General features: G+C 41.6%; 4 protein-coding genes across 4 annotated transcripts; all 4 read right to left on the reverse strand.

The window, feature by feature from the left end:
* Positions 1–16432: 16432 nt before the first annotated feature.
* LOC140376569 (histone H2B 1/2) lies at positions 16433–17001 on the reverse strand. The gene has a single exon (XM_072462047.1). It carries the CDS (start codon positions 16982–16984, stop codon positions 16610–16612), a length of 375 nt encoding a protein of 124 aa, XP_072318148.1. The 5' UTR covers positions 16985–17001; the 3' UTR covers positions 16433–16609.
* A 2084-nt stretch (positions 17002–19085) lies between these two features.
* Positions 19086–19553, reverse strand: LOC140376568 (histone H2A-like). The gene has a single exon (XM_072462046.1). It carries the CDS (start codon positions 19520–19522, stop codon positions 19145–19147), a length of 378 nt encoding a protein of 125 aa, XP_072318147.1. The 5' UTR covers positions 19523–19553; the 3' UTR covers positions 19086–19144.
* A 1206-nt stretch (positions 19554–20759) lies between these two features.
* On the reverse strand, positions 20760–21207 carry LOC140376565 (histone H3). Its single transcript, XM_072462042.1, has one exon. It carries the CDS (start codon positions 21184–21186, stop codon positions 20776–20778), a length of 411 nt encoding a protein of 136 aa, XP_072318143.1. The 5' UTR covers positions 21187–21207; the 3' UTR covers positions 20760–20775.
* A 1294-nt stretch (positions 21208–22501) lies between these two features.
* Positions 22502–23197, reverse strand: LOC140376564 (histone H1-like). Its single transcript, XM_072462041.1, has one exon. It carries the CDS (start codon positions 23136–23138, stop codon positions 22524–22526), a length of 615 nt encoding a protein of 204 aa, XP_072318142.1. The 5' UTR covers positions 23139–23197; the 3' UTR covers positions 22502–22523.
* Between the last annotated feature and the right edge of the window lie 1263 nt (positions 23198–24460).

Raw genomic sequence — 24460 nt, forward strand, 5'->3', positions numbered from 1 at the left:
TTTAGTCCTGGTTTTGACCTGGTTTAGTCCTGGTTTAGTCCTGGTTTAGAACTGGTTTAGTCCTGGTTTAGTCCTGGTTTAGTCCTGGTTTAGACCTGGTTTAGACCTGGTTTAGTCCTGGTTTAGTCCTGGTTTAGTCCTGGTTTAGACCTGGTTTTGACCTGGTTTAGTCCTGGTTTAGTCCTGGTTTAGTCCTGGTTTAGACCTGGTTTAGACCTGGTTTAGTCCTGGTTTAGTCCTGGTTTAGACCTGGTTTAGTCCTGGTTTAGACCTGGTTTAGTCCTGGTTTAGACCTGGTTTAGTCCTTGTTTAGACCTGGTTTAGTCCTGGTTTAGTCCTGGTTTAGACCTGGTTTAGACCTGGTTTAGACCTGGTTTAGTCCTGGTTTAGTCCTGGTTTAGACCTGGTTTAGTCCTGGTTTAGACCTGGTTTAGTCCTGGTTTAGACCTGGTTTAGACCTGGTTTAGTCCTGGTTTAGTCCTGGTTTAGTCCTGGTTTAGTCCTGGTTTAGACCTGGTTTAGAGCTCCTTCTGAACATCACTCACATGGAAGTACAAGGCCTGTGATGTGGCTCTCTGTCATTTTGGACAGAAACTGTTGTAGCACAAATAGAAAAACGCCTGTGGATTTAGCAACTTTTTATTGTAAATAGTTGTTTATTGCTTGTATATATCACAAGAATACTTTTATATGTTCATATTTGCACCTTGTGGTTCACTTTGAACCTTTTTAAACGCTTGGTTGAGCATGTTTGAGGGTTTTATAATGAAAAAAACATAATTTTTCTAGACTTTGTGTTTTCTGTGTGTGTTTAGGTCCAGTATGTTGAAATAGTATGTCAAAGTGAAAAACTAACTGAACATATTGATGAGGTTGTGCTGGAAAAAAGATACCCAACATTGGTCTGGTAAACATTTCTTAATGTAGTATATCAGGGCAAAATTGAAGGTACCCAAGAACGGCCAAAAAAGCTTCGGACCCCGAAGGGTTAAAGTATATTTAGCAACGGTAACTGAAAAAATACACTAAATGTCAGGAAAACTATTTAATGACAACAATGAAGAAGCACTGCAGACATACAAACCGTGTAAGAGAAGGCAGGTAAATAACACAACAGTTATGGTAAAATAACACAACAGTTATGTTAAAACAACACAACAGTTATGTTAAAATAACACAACAGTTAAGTTAAAATAACACAACAGTTATGTTAAAATAACACAACAGTTATGTTAAAATAACACAACAGTTATGTTAAAATAACACAACAGTTATGTTAAAATAACACAACAGTTATGTTAAAATAACACAACCGTTATGTTAAAATAACACAACAGTTATCCTTAACACAGACAATAACAGTAGAGAACAAACCTGGAAGTGTGAGCTAAAGCTGGTACATTCTACATCACAATTATCTCTAACACAGATACTGTACTGCTCTCAGATCTGCTCTCTACGCGTTGAATAGTTGTGTATTTGAAACGCAGATCAAGACAGCTTACAATGATTTACAATTGTGGTGTGAAAAGTTCGAATGAAACTGAAAAACAAACATAAATAAGTCTACATTAGCATCATAAGTGTATCGACAAATACACCAGGAAGAAGCCAGCGCCACAAAATGCTAAACATGATGCTTATTATGTCGTAAATACGTGTGAATAAAGTTATGGTCGGCACCAGATCATCATGCATGGATCTATTATAATATCTGGATAGGGCGTGGCTCGCTGCAGCATGTCGCAGACTCCCCCAGTGGCCATTTTGTATTGTTTTATTTTGTACATAATATTTGGCCCACGATTTGAGAAAGAGTTTGGTTTGATGGAAACTGTGGCTCATGCAACTTATTCTATATTTTCAAGGCCTGAGGCGAAACTTAACCTCCTTAAACGCTCCACGTGTGTTTGTGTTTAATGGTGAGTCAGTTCAGGTGTAAAGAGAACTACAGAGAACTACAGAGAACTACAGATGACTACAGAGAACTACAGAGAACTACAGAGAACTACAGATGACTACAGAGAACTACAGAGAACTACAGAGAACTACAGAGAACTACAGAGGAATACAGAGAACTACAGAGAACTACAGAGGACTACAGAGAACTACAGAGAACTACAGAGGACTACAGAGACCTACAGATAACTACAGAGAACTACAGAGAACTACAGAGAACTACAGATGACTACAGAGAACTACAGAGAACTACAGATGACTACAGAGAACTACAGAGAACTACAGAGAACTACAGATGACTACAGAGAACTACAGAGAACTACAGATGACTACAGAGAACTACAGAGGACTACAGAGAACTACAGATGACTACAGAGAACTACAGAGAACTACAGAGAACTACAGATGACTACAGAGAACTACAGAGGACTACAGAGGACTACAGAGAACTACAGAGGACTACAGAGAACTACAGATAACTACAGAGAACTACAGAGGACTACAGAGAACTACAGAGGACTACAGAGGACTACAGAGAACTACAGAGAACTACAGATGACTACAGAGAACTACAGAGGACTACAGAGGACTACAGATGACTACAGAGAACTACAGAGAACTACAGAGAACTACAGAGAACTACAGAGGAATACAGAGAACTACAGAGAACTACAGAGGACTACAGAGAACTACAGAGAACAACAGAGGACTACAGAGACCTACAGATAACTACAGAGAACTACAGAGAACTACAGAGGACTACAGAGAACTACAGAGACCTACAGAGAACTACAGAGAACTACAGAGGACTACAGATGACTACAGAAAACTACAGAGAACTACAGAGAACTACAGAGACCTACAGAGAACTACAGAGAACTACAGAGACCTACAGAGAACTACAGAAAACTACAGAGGACTACAGAGGACTACAGATGACTACAGAGAACTAGAGAGAACTACAGAGAACTACAGAGAACTACAGAGGACTACAGATGACTACAGAGAACTACAGAGGACTACAGAGAACTACAGAGAACTACAGAGGACTACAGAGAACTACAAAGGACTACAGATGATACAGAGAACTACAGAGAACTACAGAGGACTACAGATGACTACAGAGAACTACAGAGAACTACAGAGGACTACAGAGAACTACAGAGGACTACAGAGAACTACAGAGAACTACAGAGAACTACAGAGAACTACAGAGAACTACAGAGGACTACAGAGAACTACAGAGAACTAAATATGACTACAGAGAACTACAGAGGACTACAGAGAACTACAGAGGACTACAGAGGACTACAGAGAACTACAGAGGACTACAGAGAACTACAGAGAACTACATAGGACTACAGATGACTACAGAGAACTACAGATGACTACAGAGAACTACAGAGGACTACAGAGAACTACAGAGAACTACAGAGAACTACAGATGACTACAGAGAACTACAGAGAACTACATATGACTACAGAGAACTACAGAGGACTACAGATGACTACAGAGAACTACAGAGGACTAGAGAGAACTACAGAGAACTACAGAGAACTACAGAGAACTACAGAGGACTACAGAGAACTACAGAGAACTACAGAGAACTACAGATGACTACAGATAACTACAGAGAACTACATATGACTACAGAGAACTACAGAGGACTACAGATGACTACAGAGAACTACAGAGGACTACAGAGAACTACAGTGAACTACAGAGGACTACAGAGAACTACAGAGGACTACAGATGACTACAGAGGACTACAGAGAACTACAGAGAACTACAGATGACTACAGAGAACTACAGAGGACTACAGATGACTACAGAGAACTACAGATGACTACAGAGAACTACAGATGACTACAGATAACTACAGAGAACTACATATGACTACAGAGAACTACAGAGGACTACAGATGACTACAGAGAACTACAGAGGACTACAGAGAACTACAGAGAACTACAGAGGACTACAGAGAACTACAGAGGACTACAGATGACTACAGAGGACTACAGAGAACTACAGAGAACTACAGATGACTACAGAGAACTACAGAGAACTACAGAGAACTACAGATGACTACAGAGAACTACAGAGGACTACAGAGGACTACAGAGAACTACAGAGGACTACAGAGAACTACAGATAACTACAGAGAACTACAGAGGACTACAGAGAACTACAGAGGACTACAGAGGACTACAGAGAACTACAGAGAACTACAGATGACTACAGAGAACTACAGAGGACTACAGAGGACTACAGATGACTACAGAGAACTACAGAGAACTACAGAGAACTACAGAGAACTACAGAGGAATACAGAGAACTACAGAGAACTACAGAGGACTACAGAGAACTACAGAGAACAACAGAGGACTACAGAGACCTACAGATAACTACAGAGAACTACAGAGGACTACAGAGAACTACAGAGACCTACAGAGAACTACAGAGAACTACAGAGGACTACAGATGACTACAGAAAACTACAGAGAACTACAGAGAACTACAGAGACCTACAGAGAACTACAGAGAACTACAGAGACCTACAGAGAACTACAGAGAACTACAGAGGACTACAGAGGACTACAGATGACTACAGAGAACTAGAGAGAACTACAGAGAACTACAGAGAACTACAGAGGACTACAGATGACTACAGAGAACTACAGAGGACTACAGAGAACTACAGAGAACTACAGAGGACTACAGAGAACTACAAAGGACTACAGATGATACAGAGAACTACAGAGAACTACAGAGGACTACAGATGACTACAGAGAACTACAGAGAACTACAGAGGACTACAGAGAACTACAGAGGACTACAGAGAACTACAGAGAACTACAGAGAACTACAGAGAACTACAGAGAACTACAGAGAACTACAGAGGACTACAGAGAACTACAGAGAACTAAATATGACTACAGAGAACTACAGAGGACTACAGAGAACTACAGAGGACTACAGAGGACTACAGAGAACTACAGAGGACTACAGAGAACTACAGAGAACTACATAGGACTACAGATGACTACAGAGAACTACAGATGACTACAGAGAACTACAGAGGACTACAGAGAACTACAGAGAACTACAGAGAACTACAGATGACTACAGAGAACTACAGAGAACTACATATGACTACAGAGAACTACAGAGGACTACAGATGACTACAGAGAACTACAGAGGACTAGAGAGAACTACAGAGAACTACAGAGAACTACAGAGAACTACAGAGGACTACAGAGAACTACAGAGAACTACAGAGAACTACAGATGACTACAGATAACTACAGAGAACTACATATGACTACAGAGAACTACAGAGGACTACAGATGACTACAGAGAACTACAGAGGACTACAGAGAACTACAGTGAACTACAGAGGACTACAGAGAACTACAGAGGACTACAGATGACTACAGAGGACTACAGAGAACTACAGAGAACTACAGATGACTACAGAGAACTACAGAGGACTACAGATGACTACAGAGAACTACAGATGACTACAGAGAACTACAGAGAACTACAGAGGACTACAGAGGACTACAGATGACTACAGAGAACTACAGAGGACTACAGATGACTACAGAGAACTACAGAGGACTACAGAGGACTACAGATGACTACAGAGAACTACAGAGAACTACAGATGACTACAGAGAACTACAGAGGACTACAGATGACTACAGAGAACTACAGATGACTACAGAGAACTACAGAGAACTACAGATGACTACAGAGAACTACAGAGGACTACAGATGACTACAGAGAACTACAGAGAACTACAGAGAACTACAGAGGACTACAGAGGACTACAGATGACTACAGAGAACTACAGAGAACTACAGAGAACTACAGAGAACTACAGAGAACTACAGAGGACTACAGAGAACTACAGAGAACTACAGATGACTACAGAGAACTACAGAGAACTACAGAGAACTACAGAGAACTACAGATGACTACAGAGAACTACAGAGGACTACAGATGACTACAGAGAACTACAGAGGACTACAGAGAACTACAGATAACTACAGAGAACTACAGAGGACTACAGAGAACTACAGAGGACTACAGAGAACTACAGAGAACTACAGATGACTACAGAGAACTACAGAGGACTACAGAGGACTACAGATGACTACAGAGAACTACAGAGAACTACAGAGAACTACAGAGAACTACAGAGGAATACAGAGAACTACAGAGAACTACAGAGGACTACAGAGAACTACAGAGGACTACAGAGAACTACAGAGAACTACAGAGGACTACAGAGACCTACAGATAACTACAGAGAACTACAGAGAACTACAGAGGACTACAGAGAACTACAGAGACCTACAGAGAACTACAGAGAACTACAGAGGACTACAGATGACTACAGAGAACTACAGAAAACTACAGAGAACTACAGAGAACTACAGAGAACTACAGAGAACTACTGAGACCTACAGAGAACTACAGAGAACTACAGAGAACTACAGAGAACTACAGAGAACTACAGAGGACTACAGAGGACTACAGAGAACTACAGAGAACTACAGAGAACTACAGAGGACTACAGATGACTACAGAGAACTATAGATGATACAGAGAACTACAGAGAACTACAGAGGACTACAGATGACTACAGAGAACTACAGAGAACTACAGAGGACTACAGAGAACTACAGAGGACTACAGAGAACTACAGAGAACTACAGATAACTACAGAGGACTACAGAGAACTACAGAGAACTACAGAGAACTACAGAGGACTACAGAGAACTACAGAGAACTACAGAGAACTACAGATGACTACAGAGAACTACAGAGAACTACAGAGAACTACATATGACTACAGAGAACTACAGAGGACTACAGAGAACTACAGAGGACTACAGAGGACTACAGAGAACTACAGAGGACTACAGAGAACTACAGAGAACTACATAGGACTACAGATGACTACAGAGAACTACAGAGGACTACAGAGAACTACAGAGGACTACAGAGAACTACAGAGAACTACAGAGAACTACAGATGACTACAGAGAACTACAGAGAACTACATATGACTACAGAGAACTACAGAGGACTACAGATGACTACAGAGAACTACAGAGGACTAGAGAGAACTACAGAGAACTACAGAGGACTACAGAGAACTACAGAGGACTACAGATGACTACAGAGGACTACAGAGAACTACAGAGAACTACAGAGAACTACAGATGACTACAGAGAACTACAGAGGACTACAGATGACTACAGAGAACTACAGATGACTACAGAGAACTACAGAGAACTACAGAGGACTACAGAGGACTACAGATGACTACAGAGAACTACAGAGGACTACAGATGACTACAGAGAACTACAGAGGACTACAGAGGACTACAGAGGACTACAGAGGACTACAGAGGACTACAGAGAACTACAGAGAACTACAGATGACTACAGAGAACTACAGAGGACTACAGATGACTACAGAGAACTACAGATGACTACAGAGAACTACAGAGAACTACAGATGACTACAGAGAACTACAGAGGACTACAGATGACTACAGAGAACTACAGAGAACTACAGAGAACTACAGATGACTACAGAGAACTACAGAGAACTACAGATGACTACAGAGAACTACAGAGGACTACAGATGACTACAGAGAACTACAGAAAACTACAGAGAACTACAGAGAACTACAGAGAACTACAGAGACCTACAGAGAACTACAGAGAACTACAGAGAACTACGGAGAACTACAGAGAACTACAGAGGACTACAGAGGACTACAGATGACTACAGAGAACTACAGAGAACTACAGAGAACTACAGAGAACTACAGAGGACTACAGATGACTACAGAGAACTACAGAGGACTACAGAGAACTACAGAGAACTACAGAGGACTACAGAGAACTACAAAGGACTACAGATGATACAGATAACTACAGAGAACTACAGAGGACTACAGATGACTACAGAGAACTACAGAGAACTACAGAGGACTACAGAGAACTACAGAGGACTACAGAGAACTACAGAGAACTACAGAGAACTACAGAGGACTACAGAGAACTACAGAGAACTACAGAGAACTACAGAGGACTACAGAGAACTACAGAGAACTACAGATGACTACAGAGAACTACAGAGAACTACAGAGAACTACATATGACTACAGAGAACTACAGAGGACTACAGAGAACTACAGAGGACTACAGAGGACTACAGAGAACTACAGAGGACTACAGAGAACTACATAGGACTACAGATGACTACAGCGAACTACAGAGGACTACAGAGAACTACAGAGGACTACAGAGAACTACAGAGAACTACAGAGAACTACAGATGACTACATATAACTACAGAGAACTACATATGACTACAGAGAACTACAGAGGACTACAGATGACTACAGAGAACTACAGAGGACTACAGAGAACTACAGAGAACTACAGAGGACTACAGAGAACTACAGAGGACTACAGATGACTACAGAGGACTACAGAGAACTACAGAGAACTACAGATGACTACAGAGAACTACAGAGGACTACAGATGACTACAGAGAACTACAGATGACTACAGAGAACTACAGAGAACTACAGAGGACTACAGAGGACTACAGATGACTACAGAGAACTACAGAGGACTACAGATGACTACAGAGAACTACAGAGGACTAGAGAGGACTACAGATGACTACAGAGAACTACAGAGAACTACAGATGACTACAGAGAACTACAGAGGACTACAGATGACTACAGAGAACTACAGATGACTACAGAGAACTACAGAGAACTACAGATGACTACAGAGAACTACAGAGAACTACAGAGAACTACAGAGGACTACAGAGGACTACAGATGACTACAGAGAACTACAGAGAACTACAGAGGACTACAGAGAACTACAGAGAACTACAGATGACTACAGAGAACTACAGAGAACTACAGAGAACTACACAGAAGTGGAAATGTTACTTAGTACTTTTAAAAGGTTTTTTTAGATCTTGAGAAGTTTATTTTGTTAATTCAAATACAATATTTAACTATATTTAACAATAGACTAAATGTTTATCTCTGTAGATCAACTCTGAAGTTGTGATGCTCATAAACTGAAGCTCAGAGTTGGTGAAATGACACTTGTTTTTCTAAATACATTTCAGTTTATGAGAACAAACGTGTTTGTAATTTCTTTTAATTGATCCAGTAATTGCTTGAAAAACAGCGTAGGCTTTATAAAGCTATTTATTTCTTATATTTTGTATTGTTTTATTTTTTACGTTGTGTTCGGCCCGCGACCCAATTGAGTTTGACCCCCCTGGTCTAGACCAATCAGAGCGCGTGTAGGTGACGTGAACGGGCGAGGTGCCGTGGGTGAGCCCAAATGCCTCGAATAACCTACAGGCGTAAAACTATGATCCATGAGTTTAATAACTGAACATATCATCAAACTGATGACCACCACGGGCCTGAGGGCCGTGGGTCTGAGGGCCTCTGAGGGCCGTGGGTCTGAGGGCCGTGGGTCTGAGGGCCGTGGGTCTGAGGGCCTCTGAGGGCCGTGGGTCTGAGGGCCTCTGAGGGCCTCTGAGGGCCGTGGATCTGAGGGCCGTGGGTCTGAGGGCCTCTGAGGGCCGTGGGTCTGAGGGCCGTGGATCTGAGGGCCGTGGGTCTGAGGGCCGTGTAATAAATGCTATGGAAATGGAATGTTTTGCCAGGTATAAACTAATCGATGTTACGTCCCGTGCTCCACACTCTCTGCTCGCCCGTCCTCAGGTCTTTTACTCGGCTCCCTGAGCTTGGACTATACAGGCCTCTAGTGGCCGGTTGTAAACTCTGCATCCTCACAGTCTGCAAACATATAAACATGATCGATTGACGGACTCAGGCCCATATCCAACGGCCAGTCTCAGGTTCATAACGTTTGGGCGGGTTCATACTTCCCAACTTATTTACCATCCCGGGGGGAGATAATGCATAAAGAAGCAGAAGATTGTTTTGAGCAGAGGGGGTTGTCTGGGCTGTGACAGCTCTGGATGTGGACTAAAGACAACAGAAAGATGTTACAATGTCTTGGACTCATTTTGGGCCCAAAATCAAGTTATGATTTTGTTCTAATACATTTAGTTGACCAGTACATTCAATATTACCTCCAAGTGCCCATTTTCAGGTTCACTGCTAAAGTTGGTCTTTTCATTTTGTAAATGTCCAGTTACTTCAGTTCAGTCCATTTCATCCATATAATCACCATATAAATGATAAAGGGCTGTGATTTCAGGTACTCTTGAGTCTTGTTTTGTCTTTATATCCAGAAGTTAAAACTGTCTAAATCCAGTTAAATCCCATATTATCTTCACTCTCTGGTGGTGGATGTGATCACTGGTCATTTATCTGTGAATTTAAGTCACAGATAGAGCTCCCATTTATATATATATATATATATATATATAAAATACAATATATATCTGAGACAGTTCATAGCCACGCTGTAGATCTAAGGTTTTATTCTACTTTTTCCAGTTTTAATAATTTAGGATCAAACGAGGTGTAACCATGAGAAAAGATAATGCTCTTCTGCACATGTGTGTGGCTCTTAAAAGAGCCGTTGTTGTTGTTGTCGTGTTCAGTCAAGTGTCGTTTAACCTCCGAAGCCGTACAGAGTGCGGCCCTGTCTCTTCAGGGCGTACACCACGTCCATGGCGGTCACGGTCTTCCTCTTGGCGTGCTCGGTGTAGGTGACGGCGTCACGGATCACGTTCTCCAGGAAAACCTTGAGCACTCCGCGGGTCTCCTCGTAGATCAGACCGGAGATACGCTTCACGCCGCCGCGGCGAGCCAGACGGCGGATAGCGGGCTTGGTGATGCCCTGGATGTTGTCACGGAGAACTTTGCGGTGGCGCTTGGCGCCTCCTTTACCGAGTCCTTTTCCTCCTTTGCGTTTTTAAACAACTTTATTAAAGTTTCACATGTTTACATAAATTTACAGTGTATACAAAATTTCAGAAGTACATATCTATGTACAAATACAAATACAATTATAAATTCAAGATGTCCCAGGAAAAGGACGTGTTGAGTGTCCTTCGTCTCTTGAGTTCAGTGATTATCTGTCTGAATACAGTTGAACTGTTAATAAAAGTTTGTTGAAAGATACACTTTGTCCGTGTTTTCCAGATCTGAATTGTACAGATGGAGATGATGAGCTGAAAAAGTTCTGTTCGCTTTGGGGTGAAGGATTCCTGTAAGTGAGCGTACACCACGGAGCAGTAATTCAAGTGGAAATTGAGTCCTATTGTTTTTAGACGGTCCCATATTTCCTTAGTTCTATAACAGTCCATGAGAAGGTGCTCCAGAGTCTCTTCCTCTTCACAATTGGGCATGGGACATAATTTAGTTGTCACATAACAGCTCCACGACACAACAGCTCGCACAGGGAGTCTGTTCACTGCCATTAGCCACCTTTTGTCTCTGATGCTTTGTTCAGAGCATTTATTTAATCGTTTTATTACATTTATAGATTGATTTTCTGTTAATTGTTTAAAAATCAGCATGTCCCCATAAAGTGTTTCTATTATTAAATTGTACAGCATTTTAGAAGTTAATCCATTAAAATCCAGTTTATGTTTGTCAGTAAAATCACCGTATAGAAGTTTGTAAGCGGGGCCTTTACGTGCCCTCCCAATCCGCCTTTTCCACAGTTTGAGGTCCCCCACCCAAGGAGCACCTCGGGCAATGGCCAGGGAAGTGTTTTTTATGAAGGTTATTGTAAATTTAACTTCCAAATTAGTTGCTCCTAAACCGCCGACACTTTTATCTTTAAATAATAAATGTCGTTTTGTCACTTCACGAGTCGTGCCCCAGATGAAGTTTACACACAGTTTAGTTAGATGTTGTACAGTTTGTTTTGGAGGAGGAAAGATTGTAGCTAGGAATATTAGTTTTGAGAGAATAAACATTTTAATTATATTTATTCTTAGTTGGTAAGTCGTCTTTTTGTTTTCCCATTTTTTAAATTCTTCTTTCGTTTGATCAGTTTTTAGTTTCCAGTTTCTGTCAGAGCTGTTGTTGCATATGATTAGTCCTAATACTCTGATTTCTTCTTGAGGGTTTATGTTTATAATGACTTTTCTGTTTTCCTCTCCGATCCAGACGGCTTCAGTTTTATTGAGATTTAGTTTCGCGCCTGAAGCATTTTCATAGATTTTAAGAATTGAGTTTAAGTGTTCTACTTCCGTTTGGTTTTGAATAATCACAGTGATGTCATCTGCATAGGCCATGGCTTTAACTTTAAACGAGTCATGAAGATCTATTCCTTCGATATTTGTACATTTATTGATAGTGGATATTAGTGGATTAATGGCTATAACGTAAAGTGCTGCACTCAGAGGACATCCTTGTTTTACCCCACGACACACATTGAACGATTTAGTTAAAACACCATTTACATTAACACATACAGTGGATTTAAAGTACAAACATTTGATCATATTAATAAATTCTGTAGGAAAACCATATCTAGACAATACGTGCCATAAATATTCCTGTGACACAAAATCAAAGGCTTTTTTTTGGTCTAGGCCTAAAACATAAAAATTCTGGTCTTCCTTATTTAAATTCAAAACTTCTCTTAAAGTGCATAGATTGTCCCACATGACCCGCCCTTTAATCGCACACGTTTGTTCCTTTTCAATTATTTCTTCGAGTAAATCGTTCATTCTATTTACAATAATTTTTGCCAGTATTTTATAATCAGTATTCATGATTGTTAAGTGCCTGTAGTTATTGATGTCACATTTGTCTCCTTTTTTATACAGTAAATTCATGACCCCTTCGTAGAGAGTGTCCCCCAAACAGTCCCGGGACAGACCCTCATTATACACACGAGTTAAAAGTTCACTTATATCATTTACAAATAATTGATATAATTCAGAGGAAAGTCCATCTGGACCAGGACATTTTCCTCGATTTAGTTGTAAAATTGCCTGTTTGACTTCTGACTCTTGTATTTCTTGAGTGAGCGGGTTGAAGTCCAGGTGGCTGTACGTGGGGACGTCTCTTAATATTGTTTGAACATCGAAATATTTTGGGTTTATTCTTTTGTAGTTTTCTGCACATATTAGTTTTATTGTTTCACGTTTTTCTTTCTCTTCAGAAATAATGGAGCCATTTGGGGCTTGGACAGAAGCAATAAATTTATCTTTTAATTCTTTGGTGTAATTTAAAACAGCTTGATCAATATTTCCGTTATTGTCAATATTTGTTGTTTTAGTTATGTTAAATAATAATTCAGAATTAATATGTTTAATCTGAGATTTTATTTCTTTGATCTTAGTTATATCATCATCATTATTATCAGGATTGTGTTTCAGATTTATGTACTCAGTAATTAAATTTTCATAATATGCATTTTTTATTTTGTTTAATTCTTTACTTTGATTTTTAAGAAAACGTTTAATTCTTGATTTAAACATTTCCCAGAGAGAGATGTAAGAGTTGGTTAAACATTTTAAAGAGATTATTCTATGGATTTCTAGTTTTATTTCATTTATTGCATGTAGATTTTGAAAACATTGATTAACTTTCCAGTATCCTTTCTGTTCAGACGGGCCGTGAGTGAGTGACGTCTGGACGATCAAGTGGTCAGAGAATTCAGTTAATATTGTTTTGTAGTTAAAGGCTTTAATATTTGAAGAAGTATAAATACGATCAATTCGAGTTTTGGTTTTGGTGTCGAAACGTGTAAAATCAATATTATTGGGGTACAGTGCTCTGTAAACATCAATTAAATCTTCAGTGACATCTTTTAAAAGTTTTCCCTCTTTGGTCATTTGTGTTGGAGTGTTTGCTATTCTGTCTTTCACGTCTGTCACAGTATTAAAATCACCACATAAAATTACATTATAACTAACAAGTAAACATTCTTTTAACTTCCGGAATAATGTACATTTGCTATGTCTTGCCTGTGCAGTGTAAACATTGATAATTCTATATTTGTTATTTCTATAAAAACAGTCTACCAACAGGAGCCTTCCAGGCATTAGGACCCTTTGTTTTATCATTTCAACATCATCATTTTTAAAAAATATCCCAACACCATCAGCACTTTCCTCCCCAATGGACACAACAGATTTCCCTTTTTTCCAAAGATTATTGACATCTTCCACGTCATTTGGAGTTTTTAGGCGCAACTCTTGTAAACACAATACATCATAGTTTGTTTTTAACAGGAAGTCTATTTTAGGTTGTCTACATTTGGTCGACTGGATCCCTCTCAGGTTCCATGTGGCCACAGTTAGAGTTGTCATTGGGGTTTAATGTCAGGGGAGACTTTATTATCAACTTTCTTATTGTTACTGTTTCTGGATCTTTTCTTCTTACGTTTCCCGTTCACCAGGATAAAATCAGTGGGGGGATAAATACCTTCTGGGGTGACAGAGGAGTCGGATTGAACCCTCTCAGGGGGCAGAGGAGAGCTGCTGCTCTGGATCTCTGAGGCAGAGCTAATCTCAGAGCTCGGGCTCTCACTCGCACTCTCGTATTGCTGCTCATGATCACTTTCAGAGATACTTAGTGAAGACTCCTCACCTTCACCCTGGGGGTCGTGGGAGTCGTCTGAGGATGGTAACGGGGGCATATTTGAGTGCGTAGAGTCGGACTCATCAATTATTAGTGGTTCGGAGTGTAAATCCTGCTCCGGACAGTTGGAGGGCGGGTCAGGAGGCCGGGCACAGATCTCTGGTGTCGGCTTGGAGATGGTTATATTTACGTTGGCTCCAGGAGGGAGCTTAGTAGAAGCGGGTCGAGAGCTGGTCTCCGGCGGCTTGGTTTTACCAGGCTGCGCACTGATCACAGGCGGCGGTTTTTTAGGCCGGGCACTGCGTTCAGGCGAATTCCCGGTGCCACTGGTCGCAGTCGGCGGCTGTTCGGACCGGTCACTGTGCTCAGTGGAGGCGCCTCGAGAGATCCCTGGCTGGCGCTGCACCTCCGAGCCTCTAGAGGGCGGCAGAGGCGGGCGGGGGTCAGGATGCTCAGATGTGGAGCTGGGCCTAGGTCTGGGTTGTTTGCTGTGGAGTGGCTTTGTAACAGGCTGCTCTGTGGTCAGATTGGATGGCTGGACTGTTGCGGCTTGTGCATAAGACATCCGGGTGTTATCAGTGTCTGCTTGTGTATTTGTGGGAGGTGCTTTGGACTTATTGTAGTGTGAGCTGGGGCAGGTGAAATATGTGTGACCATGTTCCCCACACAGGGAGCACAGAGCTTCAGACTCACAGTCCTTGGCCTTGTGTCCATTATTCCCACATCTCCAGCACTTCACCAGTGGACATTGTCTCACCTGATGGTCGAGGGACTGACAGATGAAGCAGGAGTTGATCTGTCCGGGGTAGATGATGCGGCCGTTGTAGGGACCGAGTGAGATGGAGTTAGGAATATTAACATAATGTCCATTAGAGTCTTTCAACAGTTTAACTTTATATTTCCGTATTCCGTACCAAATGCCAAATTTATCCACTGGTTTGGACATTTGGATTATATTGCAGAATCTGCGCAGGTACAGCGCGATGTCCTGATCCGCGATGCGGCCGGTCCAGAATTTCACTATAATGTTAGTTGTGTCAATCTGAATTGAGGACTCCACAGTCCAGTCTTTCCATTTTTGTTCTTTATGTTTAGCGGTGTATATTTCCAGGAATCGCCTGAGCGGCGTCTCATCGTAGAAGCAGATTTCAAAGTCCTTTTTGTTGGGAAGAGCAATGAAAGAATAAACGTTTGCTGCATTGATCCAGCAGGATTCGAGCAACAGCGTCTCTCCTACATAATCGCGGCTTGGAGGAGCCCCTCCGCCGCAGAATTTTAAGCGCACCCAGAGCTGTCCAGGGTTCAGACTAAACATTTCCTCCTTTGCCGCGTCCACTCATGTTTACTGTTTCTTGGTGGAAGAGTCAGATGTGGCTCTAACGGCCGCTCCAATGGTGTTTATCCTGCTTTTGCGGACGCAGGTGAAGACAGTCTGTGGGCGTGGCCGTTCTTCCACCAATAGGAACGTGCCTCCCAAAGGTCGTTTACGCAGAACAATACTTTTGCTTTTTTTAGTCTTAAAAGAAAAAAACGTACACATTTCTCACGATATTAACAAACTGAAAAACGATGCCCTTTCACTTAAATGAAAATACTGTTCATTCACAGCATACAATTAACTCCACAATAAAGTGCGTAAGTGCTCATCTTTCCACTTTTGAAACATTTCACAAAAATCTAAGTATATACATTATTAATAATATGGGCCTACATTAAATATGCTCATCTACGAGGTTGTAACATTTGTGAATGAATACTTAACATTTCCATTTACAATAGAGTATAACACTCCAGTAACTAACTTTACATATTTAGTTTACTGCTTTATTCAGAGCATGATTCATTTCAAGTCCGTCAAACAATCTTTGAATTTAACCAGACGTTGCAAATTTAGAGCGGTTTAACCAACCTAATTTTACTCTGGGTGGAGACCTCTTATCTAATTATATATATATACACATATATAAAAGCAAGTGGTAGACGTTCATCTTTGTCAGATGTGGGTGGCCCTGAGAAGGGCCGTTGTTGAAAGGTTGGAGCACACTGGGGTTTACTTGGAGCTGGTGTACTTGGTCACGGCCTTGGTGCCCTCGGACACGGCGTGCTTGGCCAGCTCTCCGGGCAGCAGGAGGCGCACGGCGGTCTGGATCTCTCTGGAGGTGATGGTGGAGCGCTTGTTGTAGTGCGCCAGGCGGGAGGCCTCTCCGCCGATCCTCTCGAAGATGTCGTTGACGAAAGAGTTCATGATGCCCATGGCCTTGGAGGAGATGCCGGTGTCGGGGTGGACCTGCTTCAGCACCTTGTACACGTAGATGGCGTAGCTCTCCTTCCTGGACTTTCTCCTCTTCTTGCCGCCTTTCCCAGCGGTCTTGGTCACGGCTTTCTTGGAGCCCTTCTTGGGCGCGGCCTTGGCGGGTTCAGGCATCGTGAGCTGTTCTGAGGACAGACGGACGAATGACTTGAGAGCGCGCCGCCCCGCGGTTTAAAGCAAGCCTCATGCAGATAAGCTGTGCTGTTCCTCGAAGCTGATTGGTGGATTATAAGAAGTGGTGTTTTCTCTTTTACAATTCCTCTGGGAAATATTGAAATAAAGAACTAAAGGATTTCTAAAATATCTAAATAAAAAAAAAGAAAAGAAAATCTCAGATGAAACTACTAAATTCAGAACTATCATTTAATAAAACCAAAAGTACACATATTGATAATAATGCTCAATTCTTACTAAATCACAAGAAATAATTACAAGGTAAATTCATAGCTTCAATCCAGTTGTTTGTAAATACAAAATATTATGCATTCCCTTTTTCATATATTTTACATTGTATGTTGCACCTTTGATGCCAAAGCATTTCCCAGTCTGTGAATTCTGTAATTGACCCTAACCCTTTCTTAGTTAGAACACGTGTTTATTTTGTTTTCTGATACAGTAAATGTATTTTCAAAGCAGTTGATCTCATCACTGATGGTACTTTACTGTGTATTAAACAACTCAACAAAAATAACTGCAAACCACACAATTAACAAACACAGTTCTTTCACAGAAGTGCCTGTGGGATCTACAAACTTTAACTAATATTATAGTTGTTTTTACTATTGAATAAACACTAAAATCTAAAGTTTAGCCCAATTATCAAAACCTTACAGTCAAGGAGCAAAACTGGGCCTCAGATCTGCACCACTGTAACACAATAAGTCAGTTCACACTTTGTGCAAAACAACACACACAGTGATTTACAACACTGAACACACTTGTATGTATTTAAGACACAGAAGTTTATCAAAATGTCACTTCTTTGCAATGCTAAAGCACTGACTGTCAAATGACCACACCCATGTGCCAAATGACCACACCCATGAGCCAAATGACCACACCCATCTGGTGTGTAACTGGTGTGTAACTGGTGTGTATCTGGTGTGTAACTGGTGTGTAACTGGAGTGTATCTGGTGTGTAACTGGTGTGTATCTGGAGTGTAACTGGTGTGTAACTGGTGTGTATCTGGTGTGTAACTGGTGTGTAACTGGTGTGTATCTGGTGTGTAACTGGTGTGTAACTGGTGTGTAACTGGAGTGTATCTGGTGTGTAACTGGTGTGTAACTTGTGTGTATCTGGTGTGTAACTGGTGTGTATCTGGTGTGTAACTGGTGTGTAACTGGAGTGTATCTGGTGTGTAACTGGTGTGTAACTTGTGTGTATCTGGTGTGTAACTGGTGTGTATCTGGTGTGTAACTGGTGTGTAACTGGAGTGTATCTGGTGTGTAACTGGTGTGTAACTTGTGTGTATCTGGTGTGTATCTGGTGTGTAACTGGAGTGTATCTGGTGTGTAACTGGTGTGTAACTTGTGTGTATCTGGTGTGTAACTTGTGTGTATCTGGTGTGTAACTGGTGTGTAACTGGTGCAAACATAGATAAGTCATATGCAACATGTGTGTTTCATATGGTAAAAAAATATGGTTTTGATCAATTAGTGAAGAGTTTTTACAAGAGTGGTTCATTTTGCAAAGGAGCTAAGGTGTTTTGCTAATTGGGTTTGTGGTTGTGCTAATTGTGTGTAGGGTTTTGCTAAATGAAACAAAACAATCAAAATTGTGTTTATTTAATCGTAAAAAAATGTAATATATATATATATATATATAAATGGGAGCTTTGTCTGTGACTTGAATTCACAGTTAAATGACCGTCAGTGATCAAATCCACCACTAGAGAGCGAAGATAATATGGCATTTAACTGGATTTAGACAAGTTTTAACTTTTGGATAGACAAAGCAAAACAAGACTCAAGAGTACCTGAAATCACAGCACTTTATAATTTATATGGTTTAATTCAATTCGGTTGTTGGAATATTTAACAGGCTTTTAGTTTTGGGATTTGACCAATTCATCACTGTTAGTTTTGACCAGTGAGACGTTTGACAATTATTTTCTTTGCCATGTTTGACATATTCTCACCCATTTGTAAGTCACTAAAATGTGGACAAGTTGACCTGCAAACAAGTTTCAGTTAGAAATCAGGCAACAGTTTTGTTTCCTTCTCTGGAGTGGGTGGCTCTTAAAAGAGCCGTTGTGTTGTTATCCGGGTCTGGCTTTACTTGGCCTTCTCGGTCTTCTTGGGCAGGAGCACGGCCTGGATGTTGGGCAGCACGCCTCCCTGGGCGATGGTCACTCCTCCCAGCAGCTTGTTCAGCTCCTCGTCGTTGCGGACGGCCAGCTGCAGGTGGCGGGGGATGATCCTGGTCTTCTTGTTGTCTCTGGCGGCGTTACCGGCCAACTCCAGGATCTCAGCGGTCAGGTACTCGAGCACCGCGGCCAGGTAGACGGGAGCTCCGGCTCCGACGCGCTGGGCGTAGTTACCCTTCCTCAGCAGCCTGTGCACACGGCCCACGGGGAACTGCAGCCCGGCTCTGGAGGAGCGGCTCTTTGCCTTTGCTCTGGCTTTACCGGCGCCCTTTCCTCTTCCAGACATGTTTGTAGTATCAGATGATTTCACACGAGGGAGAAACTGTTCTCTGTGGCCGCTCACAGGCGGTATATATAGCAGCAGTGCTGACTTCTGATTGGTCGGCTGAGCGTTAGTTTGATTCTCCAATCAGAGCACGGACATCCTCTCCGCTTTACCAAAGTAACAATACATGAAACAATACATTCAAGTTCACGACTGTACATTTAGGACAAGAGAACTTACAATGGGGAACAACACTGTGGCTATAACACTACTACTAAATTGTAATGTTGATAATTGTATCCTGTAGCAGATTAGAATTGTTTTTCGTTTTGAGTTTATAAAAGTTGTTTTATCATTGTACATTTTTGTTTCATTTATTTTTTTACTTTTGTTAAGAATATAAGGTTTTTCTTTTTTTCCTTTTGTAAGGGCTCCTCTATTTGCACATGAATTGCAATTACTGTGAAATGCATGTGCAGTCTATGTGCTGTCGTGACACATATGCATGTGCAATTACTGTCGTGATCACATGCAATGGTATTTATGTATTTATTTATTTGTCTATGGGAGTTTTTATTTATTTATAGGAGATCTTCTACTGAAAGTGTTTTTCAGACTTCCTATAAGTGATCTGTATCTACCAACGTTGCACCAATGAAATTTCCCCATGTGGGACAATAAAGGAATATCTTAACTATTAAAAGTGTAAGTTATCTGATGTCTCACTTCTGTACCTATGTTGTAACACTGACATTTCCCCACTGTGTGGATTATTAAAGGTTTATCTTAATCTTATGTTCGTGAATTCAGTTCATTGGCAATGGCAAAAAAAAAAAACACTTTTGACTCCGGTTCTACAGCAAGTGACATGTCTTATAAATATATGATATAACATACGTGTTAGGCTGAATTAACTTTAGGAAGTATGAGAAAAAAAACTTCTTATAGAACAAAACTCCTCTCATATCTTAATAGGGAATGGAGGAAAACCATAAATAAAAGTAAAGTAAAACTAGCTAGAATAAGACTAAATACTAATACAGTTACGTACACTCTTATTTACATCAGTTATAGGCACATGAACTTGGCCTTAATTGCTTGAGAGTATAATTGCACATGAACATGACAGTTTCACATAATTGAGTTGGTATTTAATATGTTTTTTAAAGGTGGCCCTATTTAGGATTCCAAGCAATGTTCTGGTCAAGTGTGGCTCTTAGAATGTGTTGGTGGCTCTTAAAAGAGCCGTTGCTTTGGGTTCACTCGGGGTCAGTTTAAGCCCTCTCTCCGCGGATGCGTCGGGCCAGCTGGATGTCCTTGGGCATGATGGTCACTCTCTTGGCGTGGATGGCGCACAGGTTGGTGTCCTCGAACAGACCCACCAGGTAGGCCTCGCTGGCCTCCTGCAGAGCCATGACGGCAGAGCTCTGGAAGCGCAGGTCGGTCTTGAAGTCCTGGGCGATCTCCCTGACGAGGCGCTGGAAGGGCAGCTTGCGGATGAGCAGCTCGGTGGACTTCTGGTAGCGGCGGATCTCCCTCAGGGCCACGGTGCCGGGCCTGTAACGGTGAGGCTTCTTGACGCCGCCGGTGGCCGGGGCGCTCTTGCGGGCCGCCTTGGTGGCGAGCTGCTTCCTGGGAGCCTTTCCTCCGGTGGATTTACGCGCTGTCTGCTTCGTTCTGGCCATTTTCTCTGCTCTTGGGTCAGTGTCAAACCTGAAACTCTTTGCTCTCTCAGCCAGCGGCAGCGGGCTTTATACAACCAGGGCGAAGCCGATTGGCTGAGCTGGGCTCGCGCTCTGAATTCAAACATTAACCACGCCTCTGTCCCACGCGCCCCGTGTTCTGTCCCTTTCATTCTATAACTTCATAAATAACGTGATCAGATTTTAGTTTGAGTTTCTTCAAGGCTTTTGAAACTGTAACAGTTCATTTTGAGTTGTCCTCATCAAACATATTAAACACTTTGTTCGTCAAAAACGTCACAATGCGTCCATGTTTCAGGATCACATAGAATAATATATTGTAGTGATATAAGATCACAAGCCTTTATTTGTCCCACAATGTGGAAATTCCACTGTTGCAACACAAAGTAGGTACAGAAGTGAAAAATAACGGATGAAAACAACTCGAAAAGCTCTTATAAAAAAAGCTCTTATACTATATAATAACAATAGTGACACTCTTATTTACAGCTGTTTCATGGACAGAGAATATTGAAAACATAATAATAAAAAATACAAAATATATACTATTTTTATAAATGTATAAAAACGTGAAACTGATGAAATAAAGCAAGACAACGTGCCTATTGCACTGCCTTGTAAAGTACTATAGTATTGTATTATAATTCTGTTCTTCTGTGGGTGAGTCTCACAGAAGAACCGTTTTGTGTCAATGTTGTGCTATTTACGTTCACAGAAATGACCAGCACAATCAAAAAGGAGCAGAGAAGAAAACAAATATATAAAAACAACAACAAAACAAGATGGTTTTGAACACATTTTGTTTAAGACAACTTGTTTAACGTTTCTCATTTACGACATGCCACACTTCAATGGTTCAGTCATTTTTTTTCCCTTTTCAAATTAATATGATTTTGTTGTTGCTTTAAACTGATAAATATAGAGAGCTTAGGTGATGTTTTTGAGTGACAATCCAATGAGTCCCAAAGTTTTACCCGAGCCACAGATATTGTCATTGTGGCGCCCCCTGCAATCCCTGTAATTGTCTTCAATGAATATGGTCTATGGTTTGGAAGTTCTTTTTGAGGTCGATATAAAGTGCTAGAGCGCTGTTTATTTTCAATTGCTGTGGTGATATGTTCTGTTTTCTGTGGAAGTGCTAAAGATGTAGGTCGTTCTTTCCTGAAACCAAACTGACTCTCCCAGTAATAAACAAAATGTGTTTCATGATTACTGTGATTGTGATTCTGCAACATTGATATTCAAGGGAAGAGCTGCTCTTTAGAGAGAGTGGTGGCTCTTAAAAGAGCCTTTTGAGGGTCGTGGTGGTCGCTGTGACTTTACTTCTTGGCCTTCCTTGCCGGGGCCTTCTTTGCGGGGGCCTTCTTCGCGGGGCTCTTCTTCACTGCCTTGGCGGCCTTCTTGGGCGCAGCTTTCTTGGGGCTCTTGGCGGGCTTCTTGGCTGCCACTTTCTTGGGGCTCTTGGCGGGCTTCTTCGCCGCTTTCTTGGCCGGGGACTTGGCCTTCTTGGCGGGCGCCTTCTTCACCACCTTCTTCTTGGGGGAAGCTGCCTTCTTCGCCGCCGCCGCGGGCTTCTTGGCTTTAACGGGGCTCTTCTTCTTCGCTGCGGTCTTGGGCTTGGCCTCCTTCGTGGCCAGTTTGAAGGAGCCGGAGGCCCCCGTGCCCTTGGTCTGGCTCACGGTGCCTGAGGCCACCATCTTCTTCAGAGTGGTGTTGATGCGCTTGTTGGCTTTCGCCACATCGACGCCCTTTGCCGCCAGCGCCTTCTTCACCGCGGCCACGGAAGTGCCCTTGCGCTCCTTGGACTCGGCGATGGCGTCGGTGATCAGCTTCGTGAGGCTGGGGCCCGCGTCCTTCTTCTTGGCCGCGGCCTTCTTCTTGGGGGCCTTGGCTTTGGCCGGAGCCGGGGCTGCTGCGGGAGCGGTCTCTGCCATGATTCGTGTCGGTTAGATCTGTGTCTGGAGCCGGGGCGCGCGCGGAGGATCCTTATAACGGACATGAGAACCGTAGAGACTCAACCCTCTCTGCTGAGCGGCGCCGGCTCCGCTTTGTGTTTTCTCTTCGCAGTTTAGAGTTAAAAATACAGTAACGTGACTAATTTTTTGCAAACTATTTGACACGAATCTTTAGAACAAAGTCACATCTAGTTGTCTAATGCAGTCATAGACTGACAGAGTCTTGTGTTTTTAAGAACGAGCCATCAAACCCTGGCCATGTCCACACCAGCGAGACACTCGGCATCGACTTTTTCCTACATTTAGCTTTAAAGTGGACTAAACTTTGATACATAAGAAACTATTTGTATTTAGACAAACAAAAGAGATGTCAAGGAGTAAATACACAAACTAAACTTGTAGTGTGGCTTCAGTGTTTAGTTGTAATTAACCGAGTTTGTGGCGGTAGTAAACACAAAGCTGAGGAGCCTTTCTGTGTCAGTCTGCGCTGGGGCAATGGTATAATTCTGTTCATGTACATAACTATATGTGTTTACACGAGTGTGATGTGTGGAAACTGTGTGGAGAAAGGTTTTGGAACAAATTAAGGAAAATCAGAAATCAACATGTACATTTCAAACCATGGCGACTTGGTTAATTGCTGAATTTGTGTTAGAAGGATATAATGTATTTGATGTACACAGGCATTGTAAGTACAAGCACAATATTGTAGGTAAATCACTGATGGCTCAGTTATACATTAAGTAATGGAACGTTTGCCTTAAAAACAGATGACAGTCAAAGTATTCGTCCATGCCCGGGCACATTTTATACATGAGTTACCAACGGTGCATGACAAATTAAGTATTAAGATGTAAAGTGAGATGTTCAGTTTTGGATTAAAACCCAAACCAACACAAATAAGTGGAGATTGTGCTATAATATAATAGGATCATATATTTTACAAACAGTTATGATACGACCATAAGTGATCATATGTTAATGATCATTTCCTGGTGTCAAATTGTCAAAATAAAAAAAACAAAAAGTGTTAAAAATATATACCGCTCCATTGTCTAAGGACAGCTGTAACAATCGAGGCCTTTTAAACAGAAGTATTAAATATTGATTGAAGGTGTTTTTGATGATGATCCAAATGAAGCCAACGTGGCTTTTATAATTGTCCAATTCTGGTTTATCATCAAAAAGACAAAGGCATAAGAAAAACTTAGATGACGCTTGAAAGTGAATATAAACTTTAAAAAAACTAAGTTCCTCAATATTAAAAAAGCAGCAACAACTTTATGTGTTCACTGCCATCA

The sequence above is a fragment of the Eucyclogobius newberryi genome, unplaced genomic scaffold (assembly GCF_026437365.1).
Source record: "Eucyclogobius newberryi isolate DKJ021-1_F unplaced genomic scaffold, fEucNew1.0.hap1 SCAF_37, whole genome shotgun sequence".
Lineage (NCBI taxonomy): Eukaryota > Metazoa > Chordata > Actinopteri > Gobiiformes > Gobiidae > Eucyclogobius > Eucyclogobius newberryi.

Coding starts and splice junctions, on each gene's coding strand:
- LOC140376569 (XM_072462047.1), bottom strand. CDS start 16,984: ATGCCTGAACCCGCCAAGGCCGCGCCCAAGAAGGGCTCCAAGAAAGCC.
- LOC140376565 (XM_072462042.1), bottom strand. CDS start 21,186: ATGGCCAGAACGAAGCAGACAGCGCGTAAATCCACCGGAGGAAAGGCT.
- LOC140376564 (XM_072462041.1), bottom strand. CDS start 23,138: ATGGCAGAGACCGCTCCCGCAGCAGCCCCGGCTCCGGCCAAAGCCAAG.
- LOC140376568 (XM_072462046.1), bottom strand. CDS start 19,522: ATGTCTGGAAGAGGAAAGGGCGCCGGTAAAGCCAGAGCAAAGGCAAAG.